This window comes from Onychostruthus taczanowskii, unplaced genomic scaffold (assembly GCF_017590055.1).
Source record: "Onychostruthus taczanowskii isolate IOZ18803 unplaced genomic scaffold, ASM1759005v1 scaffold120, whole genome shotgun sequence".
Classification (NCBI taxonomy): Eukaryota; Metazoa; Chordata; class Aves; order Passeriformes; family Passeridae; genus Onychostruthus; species Onychostruthus taczanowskii.
Genome location: NW_024498352.1, coordinates 869,788 through 885,934, shown reverse-complemented (window position 1 = coordinate 885,934; position 16,147 = coordinate 869,788). Strand labels below are relative to the sequence as shown.

The window sequence follows — 16,147 nt, the reverse complement described above, 5'->3', positions numbered from 1 at the left end:
CTCACTACTGTGAGTTCAGCAGCTTTTCATTACAAGGCACAAGATGGCTAACAATCTCTTGTTACATAAGGTCTTTTAAGACTAAACTATCCAATTAAAAACAGACACCTAGATGATTTTCCCTTTTAACCCAATCACTGATCCCAAAGAGCCTGTAATGTGGACTTTTCTGCCCAATTACAAAATGCCACCCAAAGCCATAAAGAGGAAGGAAGAAGCATGAAGAAGAAACCCAGGATGACACCCTGTGCCCTTCATCTTGCTTCCATCCACAACATACTAAAAATCCCAAAACCTAAATTTCTCACCAAGTGATACACCTACACTGCTCTCTATAATCTATGTCACACTTTTGTGGATTCTAGTCTGTCTTGAACTCTAGGAATCTTTCTCCATGAATGAGGGTTAAAGTCAGTGCTCCCTTGGGGGTCAGGGCACCCCACAGCAGAGAGAGAAATATTCTTGGTGCTCTGGGTTTCCACAAAAGTGTAGCACAAAAAAATTGTTTATCAGTTCCTAAAAAATATGCACATATTTTATATGTCTTATGTGTATATATATGTAAGGCAATGACCTAAGGGTCCAGCAGATGCCAAAAAGATGATGGTGGGTCTGGAGCATCTCTCTTGTAAGGAGAGACTGCAGGAGCTGGGCCCGTTTAGTTCGGAGAAAAGTGAAAGGGCTTTCAGCAACGTGTATAAATATTTTCAAGGCCGGTGCCAACAGGATGGTCCAGACTCTTTTCAGTGCTGCCCAATGACATGACAAGGCGTAGTATAATTAAACTAAACTATAACTAGTATAAATAAAACACAGTAAGTTCCACCTCAAAAAGAACGCCACGTTGAGTGTGGCAGAGCACTAGAACAGGTGAGCCGTGGCGTCTCCCTTTCTGAGGACATTCCAAACCCACCTGGACGCCTTCCTGTGTTACCTGATCCAGGTGACCCTGTCTTGACAGGAGGGTAGGTCGAGATGATCTCCAGAGGTGCCTTCCAACCCCTAACGATTCTGTGGTAATGCATACACGCACATATTACAGGCGTATGTGCCGTAGGCGGTCTGTAGACCCGCGTTCACACAGCGAGCGCACCGATGTGACACACGGCGGGCACACGGCGGGCACACACCCGCATGACCCTCCCCGGGCCCAGCACGGCCGCTGGCGGCAGCGGCGCCGGCCCACGGAGCGCCGCCCCTGCTCCCTGGGGGAGGTCAGGCCGGCGGTAGCGGAAGCTTCTCCCTCCCTCCCGGCGTCCCGGAACAAGCCCCGCCGTCGCCACCGCCTCCTGCCCCGGCCCGCCGGCAGCATGTCAGCTCCCGGCGCCGCCTCCCGCAGGTGACACCCGCCCTTCCGCTGCCGCTGCTTCCCCTTCTATATGGGCCACCTGCTCTCGAAGGAGGCAAGGAGCCTAAGCCGAGATCGCCGCCGCCCACGGGGGAAAGTGCCACCGCCGCGCAGCAGGAGCTGCTTACTGCGCGGGCCCTGCATGCTCTGCTTCATCGTGCACGGCACCAGCCCACCCGCCCCGGAGCAGCCGCTGCCCGCCGGGGACCCGCTGCTTCCGCCGCCGCCGCCCTACGTGTCGCTGACCGCCGCGGAGCAGCGCGTCGCCCGCCGCCTCCTGCGCCTGGCGCCCGCCGTCTGGGAACCTCCGGGCCGCTGCCAGCGCCTCTTCGTCTCCGGCCTGCTGCCCTCGCCGGTGCGGGGCCTCCTGGGGCCGCCCGGCGAGGTCTCCTCCGAGATGGTGTGCAAGCGCAAGGGGGCCGGGCTGTCCGCCTGCCCGCCCTGCAAGCAGCCGCGCTGCGCCGCCGCTGAGCCCGAGCCCGGCGCCTGCCAGTGCCCGGCGGAGCCGCAGCTGCTCGCCCTGTTATGCAACGCCGGGGAGAGCGGCGGGGGCACCGCCGGGCTGAGTGGTGGGGGACAGCCCGCCTCGCCACCGCCTCCCGCGGCCCAGGACGAGAAGGAGCAGGGCCGGGAGGAGGAGAAGGAGCGAGGCGGCGAGGCGGGCTGCGAGGAGCCGCTGGAGTACCCGGGCGACAGCTGCCGGGAGTTGCAGCCGCCACCCACCCCGGATATAAACCAGCTGCCGCCTTCCATCCTCCTCAAGGTGGGTCGGGATGGGGGATTGGGCGGGCCAGCCCTCTCCTTGAGGATCTGGGAAGGGGCTGTGCCAGCCCCCGCGGCGCCGGTGTCGCCGGGCGGACTCAGTGCAGGGCGAAGCCGGAGGAGGCCGGGCCAGTTCAGAGCTGGCTTAGCGCCTGGCTTTTGGAGACGGATAGGGTTCTGGGATGTTGTTTGTGTCCCGTTCCGCGACTTCCTTTGTTTGTGGTTGGAAACGACGTTGTGAGGCATTACCTGGAGATGCAGACACACAGCTCCAGAAGCTGTCTCGTAAATGTTTTGACTGTACCCGTTAACTTCGTAAGGTGGCCTTTTTTACAAGTCGACTTTTACTTGCATCACTGGTGTAGTACTGGACAAGGGGGCATGTCGCTGTATTTAGTGCTTCCCTCGGTGTTGGAGCTACATGTCAGTAGTTTTCAGTGTTGATTATTGAACAGTTTGTATTGATGTATTGATGTGTATTGTGGATCAATTTTGGCCTTAGTAGTTCCACAGTGTTTGCAGCCTTCTTGAATTACATGCTTTCATAACCTCTTACGCTGTATACCCAAGGAACAGTCTCACTTCTGTCCCTTTTGCTCTCTTTCTGTTCCTTTAATACTGTTCTCCTTTGGAACCACTTTCCATTTTTAAGCTACTCTTTTGACCCCTGTATGACTTCCTTCAACTAAACATTAGCTAAAAAGAGGAGTCTAGGTGGAACTGAGGCGGTGATGTTTTCCATAGTCTGATGTGAGTGTGCCTTTAAATTTTGGGAATAAGTTTTCAGGATTGCAGGAGTTTCTGAGAGGTCAGATGGCTGAACTTAAAGCATGTTATAGTAATGGAGGAGTGAGAGGCATTACTCTTGCTGTTCATATTTTGCTAGTTGTACATCCAGTGTAGAAAGTACTTCCTTTACTCTTTTGTTGTCAAACAGTAATAACCTACTTACCTGTCTGTCTTGCACTAAACACTAGTTCTGTGGGAGGTTTAGTTGGTTTGAGGGTTTTTTATTGTTGTTGTTTGCTTTGTCTGTTTTTTTTTAAATACTCATAAGTGTGTTAGTAATGATAAGCATGTTTTATAGTTGTGCAATGCAAATGAATTCTAGGTAAATAAAAATTCATGAGCTATCATCTGAATTAATTTCATATGTGATTACAAAATTGAAACTTTGTCTTGTAGTTCTTCTAGAAGGGAATCCATTTGTTTGCCACTGTTTTTGGAAGATAACTCTTTTCTTTGATATTTGGTTTTAGGATTTGAAACTGGACTCATCTGATTGGTGTAGCTGAAGTATTTTTTTGATCAATGGCATGAATACTTTTCTGTTGTTACTTTTAGTACTCAGTTTCACATAACTGTGCCATAACTTTAATAGTGAAAGATGTTATGTCCATCTTACCTGTGGACTAGTTTAAATGTTGTTTATTGTCTATTTCATTCTTACCCTTGTGGGGGTTTTGTGTTTGGTTGCTTTTTTTGTTTACAAACAAGGGATTTTGTTTTAACCCCAGGCGGCCACTCACACACCACATCCACAGACTGGTTGAGTGGAGAATTCAGGGGAAAAAACTGTACTTTGTGAGTTGTGATAGGAACAGTTTAATAACTGATGAAAAATAAATTATGCTATTAACAATGTTTGTATAAAAAGGGGAGAGCAAGAAATAGAGATCCAGGTGATGCACAAAACATTTGTTTTGTACCAGCTACAAAGCACTGTTACCAGCATCTGGGAAGAATTTTATCCTAGCTGAAATCAGGGCAGGCATCTACCTTCCTTAGTGATTTTGTCTCTACAGTTGTCCTGTAGTCAGTTCCTTCTGCAGTGTCTGAAAAAATAGGCCATTGTTTACAGCATTGTGGTAGGAGCCAACCTACTCACCCCCAAATTTGCCCTTCAGTCCATAGTTGTACTAATGAGTTGGGTTTGTGGTTTTGGGTTTTTTGAGATTATATATATATGTGTACGCAAGATATGTGTATCGTTATCTATATATCTGTCTCTTAACTATTCCATTGTTTTGGGTTTTTTTGGTTGCTTCCAAAATATACTACTCTGTTATGGTACTTTTATCTTCACATGTCCAACCAGGTGTCCTGTCAACTGGATTTACATTTGCCTTCTTATGATGGATTTTGATACAGATAGAATATCCTAAATATAATCCTTTTTCCAAAGGTGTCATTTATTATGAGAAGGTGGAAGACAAATATACCCAAAATCTTTACTGAGCTTTTTACAGTAGGTGTAGGACACACAAACCTTAATACAAAGACAAGAGATTTCATCCTGGGAAACATCAGGAGACAGATCCTATGGGTTTTTTTCTTGATTTCCATGTCTGTGACTTTCTGATAGAGTGGTGCTGGTGCAGGAATGGCTGTCACCAGTGTCTGTAGGTGGCCTCAAGACAAGCCCAAGGAAATATGTCAGAAACTCTTTTATGAGGAGCTTGCCACTTTGTCTGCTCAGGTGCTGTTTAGCTGTTACAGTGATTCAGTCTCCTCTAAGCCAAGGGTTTGGGATGGGTGGAAGGATTTGTCAGACTGAAGCTGGCCAGCAGATCATTAGATAGGCCCTGCTGGATTGGGAGGTTCATGGTGCAGTGTGCCAGTTGATCCTGTTTCCCTGGCTGGTGAAGAGGTATTCTGGTCAATATGAAGTGATAAAAGAATGGTGCTTCCACAGTCAAGGTTTTGTGTTTTGCTTTTCATTTTGCTGCTGAAACATGTATGAGAAAGGAATGTAATACAGTGGGCAAAATGTCATCTTTAGTCTTGGTAGGGTGATTATCTTTGACTAAAGGATAATTTAAAGCCATTCTCTTTAAAACTCGAGGAGAATTAAGGAATTATAGATCAGTCAGCTATAGATAGCTTGACTGTGTCCTAGATATGTGTGAATGAAAAAAAAAAAAGCTGTTTCTAAGCACTTCAGAAAATTACAAAATCTGCTGCATACTAAGTTTTGAAAACTTTGAGCTGTATGTCACAAATTTGTGCCTATTGAAGAGTCACTGCTGCTTATTCCTGGAAAATAAAAGAGAAAAATAAATCTTCCTGTTGTGTCTTACCTCTTTGCAGTGCTGCTGTTTAATCAAAAAAGGTGTAAAATGGTCTGCAGGCTGAGCCATGAACTTATGAGAGAATGCCAGTTCAAATACTTCAGATTTCCTTTTGAGGTATATTAACAGGAGTTCTGCATGTAAAACACAGAAAGGAAATTATCTTCTGTGCTTGGTGCTTTTAAAGCCTCTGTTAGAGTACTGCAGTAGGTTGTGGGCACTGGGATCTCTTTGGGAAATACACACACAAGTGTGAGAGGCATCAGAGATGAGCTAGAGGTCATGAAAAATATGGCCTATTGCAGTTGTTGGAAGATTCTGGACAAACTGAATGACAGTTGTTCAGAAAGAAGACTGAGATGCAATCTTTAGTTAAGAGAAAATTGATAGAAAGTTCAACTGTGTTCCTGTCCCTTGTTGAATAGAAGGAAATAATAAGCTTAATTTGGGTGAGATACTTTAATGTTCTTTCACTGTATTATTTTGCAGGCCTTGGCAACAGTGGTTTCCTGTCTATGGTTATGTGACTGATGCCTAGAAAGGCTAATCAGGAGCAGAGACTAAACAGAGCTAAATGGACAAAATAGGTATTTATTGAAAGGCCTTAAAAGAATACCCCTTGGGCAGCACAAGAGGCTGGCCAGGGCTATACCCAAGTTGAATCCAAGATGGATGCCGGTCACAAGTTTTTACACTTTTATAAGTTTGGATTCATTACATACTGGGTTCAATTGTCCAGTTACAGCTCCAGGTCATGAAGTCTCAACCCCCTGGCTTGCCCCCTTCTCTCCGCTGTCGTTTATGCTTTTTGGGTAATGGTTGTCCTTGATTCTGTAGCTGGGAAGGGATTGTTTTGGCTGACTACCCTGTGAAGAGAACTTACTAACACCTAATAGGAAGTTTCAGAGTTACATACCAGGCAGCAGAGAATCTGAAAAATGTAAAAGCTAAAACCCAAGGTATCATGACAAATTAGGATTTCTATTTATTGATTCTTTTTTTTAACATCAAGGGGAATGCCCTTATCAGGAATGTTTGGGGTATGCTTGAAATTGCTTCAAAACAAGAGGGTCTAGAATAGATGATGTATTCTTTTGGAAGTCCTCTTTCTCAGCTTGTTCATCTTATTTTTATAAAGCATGAACAAGTGCTTATACCACTGACCCTGTCAGTTTTGGCTTAGAGCTAGTGCACTATAAAGGGAAGATAAGTGTGTGTGTGAGCGTATATGTGGGTATATATTTAATGTAGGGTTTTCATAAGTGTATTGTTACTGTTATTTGAAGCACTATTGACTCCTTTTCTCTTTACTCAATGCTTTTTACTTATTTTTCTCATTCTTCCCTTGTTGAAATAAGTTACAGGTTTTCTTTTGTTGCAATGATAACATGTTTTTTTATAATAATGTTGATTGAAACAAAATGCATTGCTGCTGTCATTAAACTGCTAGCACTGAATTTAAAATAATCTGAGTGATGTCAGGTGGGTTTGATAGACTGGAGATAGACCTTTAATTTTGTCTTCTGATTTTATGAATTTATACCTGAAAAGACTGCATGTGCATTTTATAGTTGCACTGTGATTTTCTTTTTTTAATTTTTTTTAAATTCCTTTTGGCTAGTCAGGAGGAAGAGGTGTTAAAATACATCATTTGTATTGGACTTTATCTGCGAGGTCATTGAGTCACTTTTGTAATACTAGCTTTCTTTCCTATTTATGCTGGTGTTCCAGCATATTATCCTGTCTCAAGTTCATGTTGAATCTTACTTTTAAGCGTAGCACTAAGAGACACGGAATGGGCTTTAAACCTTTGTGACTGATGCCGGGAGGTAAAATGTCCATTAATTTCCCTATTAATTTGCCTGAACTCATTTTTCTTTAGCAATGCTCAGCACAGCCGTGTGGTTCGTTATGGATTTGTTTTGGTTTTTTGGCTTCTTGACTGTTTTTTGTTTTTCCCAGGAAGCTTACTGTTACCCTGTGATTCCAGTGGGGAAATGAACTTGTCTGAGGTTCACTGTGGTATTACTGAGCTTCTGGAATGCAGTTGAGGGGAGCAATTGTGAAGGGAAGGGTGCCAGTAGACTAGTAACTAAATGCTCATTATCTCAATCATAAATTTCTGAAAGATGCTGTGAATTTTATAATTCATTGCAGAATTACAAAAACAATTGTTTTCCTTTGCAGAGGTGTGTTTGAAAAGGTGTTTTTTATTCAAGCATGTAGGTTTTAACATCACAGAATGAGCTATGCGATGAAGGAGAAATGCTGTGGAACGAAATTTCTGGTGTCTTTGACAGGGATAGGTGCCTTAACACTCATGGTCAGTAAAAGTTTCCCTAATGTTGTTTAGGTGTTGTCTTGGCTTGTTCAGCATCTCCAAACCAACATATTATTGCATGGAGAAAATGAAGAGATTACAAATTGTGCAGTGTTGGAATGTAAAGTAAATTAAATGTAACATGTGCTTTCATTCCCAAATAATTTATTTGTTTATTTTGTTTAGTTTACCTAACCCATGTTTGATCTTTCACAGATTTTGCTTTGTTTTAAAGTCTTTGTTTTTAAACTGACATGATCATTCAGAAGTACTACCTGGTGTCTTTTAGCGAGGACAGTTGGGTTTCTGAGAGTAAAAACATGGTGAGCTTCTGCAAGTAAAGCTACTCTGCTTATTGGTCAGGACTCTTCCTTTCCATTAGGAGGACAGGCATTTCTTACAGACAGAAGCTAATATTGTGGTTTACCTTGAAGCTAAGGCAATCTGTGAGTAAGTGGCTGGAAAGGTCAGTGTCTGTCTCCTTTTGTAACTTCTGGCTGTGTGTTCCTGCCACTGGCTTTGTGCTCTGTAGAGTGATTGTGCAATTGCTGGGGGAGTAAATTCATCTGGCTAATCTGACACCAATCTAATATTGCAAAACTTTTCCTTAGAATCAGCTGCCTGAAAGGACTTTCTCTAAGCACAGTCACTAAATCCAGTGCTAAAATTCAAATGACTTGAAGTAGGGGACTGGTAAACGGTTGGTATGAATGGCAACTTTCCAAGAGAATCCTGGCTGTGATGTGAACTCACATCATCACTTTCCCTGGCTGGCACATTTTTCTTAATCACAAGGACGGTTTGAACTTGATTTCCTTCCTGGGTGTACTGAGGCTCCTTTCAGATGTGTGTGAGTTCAATGCTCACATCTCTTTCATAAACTCAGAATTATTTGTATTTCCCTTGTTCTTTTCAAGTTATGCGTGAGCAAAGTGAAGAAATATCTTGAAAACAAAGGACATACTTCTTCTTCCTTCCTATTCTCTTACATATGATTCTTGAGTTTTCTGAAACAGAATGAAGCAGACTTTAATAAACATAAATCTTAATCGGGTAGTTTAACTGCTCTATGCTTGCAATTAGCAAATATTGTGTTTTACTGTTCATAGTAAAATGTCATGTGTTAAGCTTGTTTTTTTTGTCAAATGGTACTTGAGAAATATTTTTGTTAAAGAAGTTGTAGTTAGTTGCTGAAAAAATTGATGAAACAAATGAGCTGTTTTCCAAGAATGAATGTTTCAAGTTACTTAGGCACCATGAAATGTTTGAGTGTACATTTTATTGTTCCTTTGTTGTTAATTTCTTAAGATTTTTGGTTTCAAACAAATCTACTTGATGCAGTGTAATGAAAACAATTTTATAGGTACCTATTCTTGAATACAAAAGTTTCTTGTTGATAGAGGAGAGCTTCATTCAAAGAAATGAAATTATTTCTTTCATATGAAAATGCTGGACAGAAATAGGGGGTGTAGATTCACCTTTTACAGTCCCTTCTGCTGTGGGGCCTATATTTCGTTCATGTCCATAGAAGTATACCTGTTTTTTAACATTAGCAGTATCTTTTAAAGAATAGTATTAGTAATCAGCTGAATTCTCTTGCATCTTTTCCTGTGGCAAAAGTTTCTTTAGAATATGCAATCAATAATTCTAACTCCTTGATTATGGTTTTTAATTTTTTTTAGATTGAGATTGTCTTTTGATAAGTTAAAATTATTTCTTGAATTATGGTCATGTTTATATTTGATCTTGGTGATGTGAATTACTTCTTAGAAAACTTCATGCTGAGGATATTGTGTTAGCAACCACATAAACAATTTTCTACTACCAAACTTCCATTCATAGTAACTTTAATGGATATGGTTGACTTTTCATGATATCCTTTGATTAAAAGTGTAGGTTTTTTCTTCACTTGATTCACTTTGTGGAACTTTATTTAAGGCCAAAACTACCAAATATTTAAAGACACACTAAATAAATTTAGTACATGGATTCCTGATGTTTTAAAACTGATCTTTATTATTTTTTAAAAATATATTTATAAGATGCTTTGTGGTGTTTTTTGTTTTCCTGCTTTTTTTTTTTCTCCTCTGTTTCTGCTGAAATACTTTTAACATTTGACACAAATGTTCAAAATAGTCTTTTTTAAATGTACAGGTTGAACTCTCTAGCATACATTTAATATAGAAACAGTGGGGAACTGTTGAGGGTGTAGTGTCTGAGGTCCATTATGTAAGGACTTAGTGGTAATTAGAAAATGACCCACAATAACTTTATTCTAGTTTTTCTGGTTGGACCCTTCACTAATATTAATCAGCATCTGCTTTCTCCCTTTCTCATCCATTGTCTTGCAAAATATTCTAAAAAGTTGAAGAAAACGCGAAAACTTCATCAGGCACTTTTTTGGTGGTCTGAATTGTGCTGTGCAAGGACTTGGTTTAGCTGATTTAAAATCAATTGGCTATCACTGATTCAGAATGGTGGATTGATTCAAGTGGGGTATGGTGGAATTAGCTGTGTTTTGTTGTTTAAAGGTAAAACATTGTGGCTTTTCTCTTGTAAAGGATTTATGTGGGTGTATCTATCAATATAAAATTAGACTGTATGAATTGAGTGAAGCAGATTGAATGTGATTTGGCTGAAAACTTCCTGTATCTGTTAGTTGATTTTTGCTGTCATGGGCATTACATTTTTGTATTTTCTTTTAATGTAGGATCACTTAGGTTGGAAAACATCTCTAAGATCATTAAATCCAACCATTAACCTGGTACTGTCAAGTCCACCAATAACCCACGCCCCTAAGTGCCACATCTACATGTCTTTTAAATACCTTCAGGGATGGTGCCTCCACCACTGCCTTGGGCAGCCTGTTCCAGTGCTGGATAATCCTTTCAGTGAATAAATTTTTCCATTATTCAGTGAATAAATTTTTTTTAGTTTCTAAACTAAACCTCCCCTGCCTCAGCTTGTGGCCATTTCTTGTTGTCCTGTCAGTTTTTGCCTGGGAGAAGACCCTGCAACACCCTCCTTAGAGGCAGTTGTAGAGAGCAATAAGGTTCCCCCTGAGCCTTCTGTTCTCATGGTTGAAAACTCTCAGCTGCTCCCCATCTGACTTGTGCTCCAGACCCTTCACCAGCTCCAGTGCCCTCTGGACACACACCAGCATTTCAGGGTTTTTCTTGTAATGAGGGATCCAAAACTGACCACAGGATTGAGGTGTGGCTTCACCAGTGCCCAGCATAGGGGAATGGTCACTGCCCTGGAGTACCATGATGCAAGCCATGAGCAGACAGTTTCTCCAGAAGAGTGCTGTGTCAAAGCAAACTGTGGCAGACAAAATTCACAGCCTTTCACTCATTCCACCATACAGGTTGCCTGGTCATGGGAGGAGACCAGGTTGATCAAGCAGGACCTGCCTTTCCCAAACCTGTGCTGGCTGGGCCTTACTCCTGGTTGTCCTATATGTAACAACACTTCAGAGGATCTGCTCCATACCCTTATCCAGGAGCAAGGTCTGATGACAGGATTGTAGTTCCCTGGATATTCCTTCAAGCCTTTTGTGTAGATCAACATCACATGTTGTGGCATTCAGTCAACTGGAAATGCCCGTTAGCAGCTAGGACTGCTTTTAAATGATGGAAGGTGGCTTGGTGAGCACTTCCACGAGCTCCCTCAGGGTCCATGGATCTCATTTTGCCCTGTAGGCTTGTGTGGGTCTTAAGTGGTGTGGTGGGTCACTGACTCTTCCCCAGTAGATTATGGAGGACTTCATTCTTCTCCCTGTCCCTGTCTTCCAGTTCAGTGGTGCCTGGAGAGCAGCCAGTCTTGCTGTTGAAGATTGAGGCAAGGAAGGCATTTACTGGTCTTTAATGAGACTGTGTGAACAGTTTTATTTCAAAGCAGGAGCTTGTGGTTGAAGAATTTACTCTGTCTGGAAGGTATGATAAGGCTGTCAGTGGGGAAGATCAGGTATCCTTAAATGGGATGTAGCCTGAAGGCTCAGAGAGTCTCTTGCAGCCATTGAAGGGAAAGATAAAACCACTAATCTGAACAATGACATGAAAGGGTGAACCAGGAGAAACTGACATCTGCATTAGGAATTTGAGCTGAAAGAGGGTGAGATGAGAGAGAGGGAGCTCCTTTTCCAGAACTCTGCTTCCTCTACCCCTGCCTTTTGCCAATGGGGAAAATAATGTAAAATTATTCTATAAAAAGCTATTAAATTTTTTTTTTCCTTTACTGTGCTGAAGGATATTCTGGTGTTTGGAAGAGGGATTAGACAGTTGAGGGGGGAGCAAACTGAATGGTCGATATGAAAGATGTTTGAGTACAATCCTCAGGAATTAAATGTGCTAAGTAGTAGAACCATTGCCGTCCAAATTATCTGTCATAAGCGGGAGTTAAATGAACAGGCCTGTGGGTAGGAATGGTTTTAGCTTTCAGCTGTATTTATACATCCTTGGGAATTAGAAAATTTAAGCCACAATATCAGTGTGTCTCTAGGGAGCAATACTGAATTAAAGGGTGGTGAAGTCATCAAAGTGAGTAGAACTGTTTTGTGTACCAGTGTAGTATTTTAATCAGTAGCTCAGCTAATCACTTAATATAAAGGTGATGTGCCACCACCTGGGATGTGTATAGTCCTTGTTTGTAAATTCAATTTAGTGTAATTCAATATGTCATCTATTGTAATTCAATATATCATCTTTTAGCAGTTGCAAGCTCTGAAGATAAGCTGTTGTTTTACATGGTATTATTCAGAATCCTTTTATAGCTGGAACTTTTAGAGCTACTGCATATAACAAAATGGGCAAGGCCTTGTTTTTGAACACATACCTCTTACGTAACTTACATGGCTACTCCTATGCAGGCTGGGACTTCTTCAACGATTTGGGTCTCTTTTCTCATCCTGGTGGCCTCACTGTTTTCTGAGAAGTCAGTTTGCAGTACCTGCACTCCTTAATTGTCTCTGCTTCTAGACTTAATTACAGCATGAAGTAAAGCATTACTACAAATGCTTTTGGATATTTTAAAGAATATTTTCTATGCAGCAGTACTGTTTGTGTCAAGTACTTAATCAAACTTCTTTTTTGTTTTGTTGTTGCTACAGCTGCTTCATGCAGCAGATGCAGCTTAGCAGTAGGTCTGTGATTTGTATGGGCTTTCAACTTTTAGTGGGATGGTAGCGTGGTGGGTTGATCCTGGCTGGACACTGGGTTCCCCTCCAAAGCCCTGGCACTCTCCTCCTTGACTGGTTAGAGAAAACATAAGGAAAGGGTAATGAATTAAGGACAGGGAGGGATCACTCAGTGATTGCTTTCATGGGCAAAACAGACTGAACTTGGGGAAATATTGGATTATGAAGGGTCCCCTGACGCAGGGAAGAATGATGCATCTGACTTAATGATATCAGAAGGCGAATTAATTACTTTATTATGCTATGTTATTCTATACTATATTACACTACATCTGAACCAAAACTGCGCAAGCAACCAACTCCACTGAATTTTGTGACTGTCTCCTGATCAACAGTCTGGACATGTGCTTGGCCCTGATAGGCCAAGGAAACAAAACACCATCACTTTAGGTAAACAGTTTCCATATTGCATTCTACTTTGGCACAACAAAGGAGCAGCAAATGAGATAAGAATTGATCATTCTTTTCTCTGCTTCTCTCACTGCTTCTCTCAGGTTCAGAGAATGTGAATCCCACAGGGAAATTGGTTGGATTTATTACCAATCAAATCAGAGTAGGATAATGAGAAGTAAAACCTACATATTTCCTAACTGTTTTGTCTTTCCTTGGCTTAACTGCACTCACAGTTTTCTCCCTCCTTCCCCCAGCTGTACTGGTGGACCAGAGTAGGAATTACAGTCAGTTCATCATACCTCGTTTCTGCTCCTACTTCTTCATCACTCTGTCTCTACTCGCAACTTACTTCTTCTCAATGACATTTTTTTTCTCCTTCTTATGTTATTCCAGAGGTGCTACTGCCATCACTGACCGTCTTAGCCTCAGCCACTTTGGGTCCATCTTGGGTGCTAGCTGACACTGGAGGGAAGGTTCTAGCAGCTTCTCAGAGGCGCTGCCTTTGTAGCCCCCCAAATTTCAAAACCTAGCCATGCAAACCCAGGATAAGCAAAATAAAATACAGAAATTATTTATGTGCTTTCATTTTAACAGTGGCAGCTGTATTAGCAATGGTCTTTACGAGGTTTACTATGTTCTTCAGTACTGCAAGCTTTGGTTTCTCAAAGGTGGTATTTCCACAAATAAATATATTTATTTCTCACTTGAGTAAAGATTAGTTGAAGTATTTTATAATGCCAACCTTGATATCTTTTGTTAATATTAATTGGAGTCAGTCAAATGTTTGTCTAAACATAATGTGGATCATGTTGCTTTGTTCTATTCTAAGGTTTTTTTAACTGTTAAAAGATCAGTCTTCTGTTTCATGCTGGTAGCAGGAATTCAAGTTTCCTGCTGCTCTTACTAACTTAGAATTACTGAGCATCATCAGACTGTCACCTTTTCTCATGTTTGGAATTATACTTTTGCTGGAAATGTCAGATGCCAAATTACCACTTACTATTCAGTGCTTTCTTTCTGCTTGACTGAGGGTGATGGTATTTTTTTTAGTGCTGATTGCAGCCACCTCCTGGTCCTGCGCATGGTTTCACGAATAGAGACAAGGACTGCAGGGAGAAAGGAGGCAGTGATTGTTTGCTCTTCTGTCTGCTGTGTTTAACTGGCTGCCTAATGAGAAGCAGACACTGACTCTGATAATAGCCAGGCAAAGGCCTGCAGGGAAATGGGGTTCACGCACAATTCTTCAACTCTGAGGAGTATTGCGTAAGAGATTGCAAGCTTCTCATAGCTAGAAAAAGAGAATGTTAAATCTTGCAAACATGTACAGAGCATCATAAATGACTCCCTTCTCTCTTATTACAGCTCTGCTTCATCAAGGTGTCTTGTTGGGATATACATATTTAAAACTCGGGGGATAAGCCATCCCCTTGAACAAGGGGTACAGTTTATGGTTGTTCTTGACAGTTCAAAGACCACTCAATGAACAAAGTTCTTTAAGTTACCATTATAGTTCAATGCTTCATTATTCCTTCTTTCTTTCCCCCTCTCTTTGCCATCCGTTTTCCTTGGCTAAACAGTACTAGTAGTTTCCTTGAATGTTTTCATGTTTGCTAGATTTCAGCGCTTTCCTATGGACACTCTTCAGTGTTCTCATATTTTCTTGAGAAAATTGACTGAGATGGGCAGTAGTACTTTTATTTAGTACTTGATGTCCTCAGATCAGTGGGACGACTTTTTAATGTTTTGCAGTCTATACTCCCATGTAGGCATAATGCCACTACTGCCTTTTCTCATTATAGGATCACATGTAGATTTAGGCTCATTTGTGCTGACAGGGTACCTTCATGTGAACTCTTGACAGGCCCTCTTTTTCTATTTATTAATAAACAACAGTGTTTTTAAGAAAGGGATGAATGTAATACATGCTATGGCAATGTATGGTCTCGCTATAAAGTTACAGTTTATTCTTTTTTTGCCAGCTGCTATAGTGCTCAAAACCTTGGGGTATAAAAAGATAATTTTGTGCTTCAGTTCTCTTCTATGATGCCGATTGACTTTGCTAATGGGATGCTCTACCATCCCATGCCCCCTTCCCACAAGACCTGATATTTTAATACCTTTAAGACTCTTCTTACCAGTTCAGTTAAAAAATAGAAAATAAAAAGAAAGGTTTCCCATCCCTTCCAGGATGGGAATGAAAGCACATTTTAAATGGCTTGCAAATAATACTGGGCTAATTTGTAATTCTTTAGGTGTGCCATCTCAGAAGCACTTCTGAAACTTAGCCTATGAGATGAGTACTTAGGATATATTCTATTGTTCGTTATGCTAATATGATTTACTGATATTGTCAATTCTTCTGGGATGTAGGTTTTGTTGTTATTGTTTCTGACTAATCAAGGAGGGGGCAAGTTGTAAATTGTGTATTATAATGCATGCTAATACTTTTCTGTCTTTTACAAGATGTATTGATAATAAAATATTTCTGTCTCTAAAATATGATTATATGTGACAAATTTATTTTTTCTTTCTTTACAGATATTTTCCAACTTATCTCTGAATGAACGTTGCCTTTCAGTGTCATTAGTCTGTAAATATTGGCGTGATCTCTGTTTAGATTTTCAATTTTGGAAGCAACTGGATCTCAGTAGTCGTCAGCAGGTATGAAAATATCATTGTGGAATAATTGTCTTCATGACTCAGAATTTGTTCTTGGAACTTGTACTTTTGACCAGGGGTAAACAAAAGAAATACATAAAATGGTGATATGTATAGTTACACAGATTTTTCTGTTATTCGCTGAAAATGTCTGGATGGGATGGATTCCTTTAAATATAGTATATTTTGTCTGAGATCAGTTATGAAACAGTGTGAGCACAAGTGCTATTTGAAATGGGTTGTGGGTTATCTGTCTCAATTCTGCATCAGGTAGTCTGGAGCTGTGAGATGAGATGTCTTATTATTCAAAGACAAACGTGAGCATTTCTGGGAATGCTCTAGTTGGAAGAGTGGTCACATATGTAGTGCTTGCTCCGTTTGTTTTAACAAATTTTATTTTA

At 41.3% G+C, this 16,147-nt stretch overlaps 1 protein-coding gene across 1 annotated transcript in view; it reads left to right on the top strand.

Annotated features, from left to right (window-relative positions):
• The first annotated feature begins 1,242 nt into the window (after nucleotides 1-1,242).
• FBXL17 (F-box and leucine rich repeat protein 17) overlaps nucleotides 1,243-16,147 on the top strand; it is a 279,024-nt gene continuing 264,119 nt past the window's right edge. Inside the window, exons 1-2 of the mRNA XM_041395888.1 lie at nucleotides 1,243-2,111; nucleotides 15,627-15,749. Of these exons, the coding sequence (XP_041251822.1) occupies nucleotides 1,380-2,111; nucleotides 15,627-15,749 (855 nt within the window). The 5' untranslated portion in view covers nucleotides 1,243-1,379. The remainder of the gene's footprint in view (nucleotides 2,112-15,626; nucleotides 15,750-16,147) is intronic.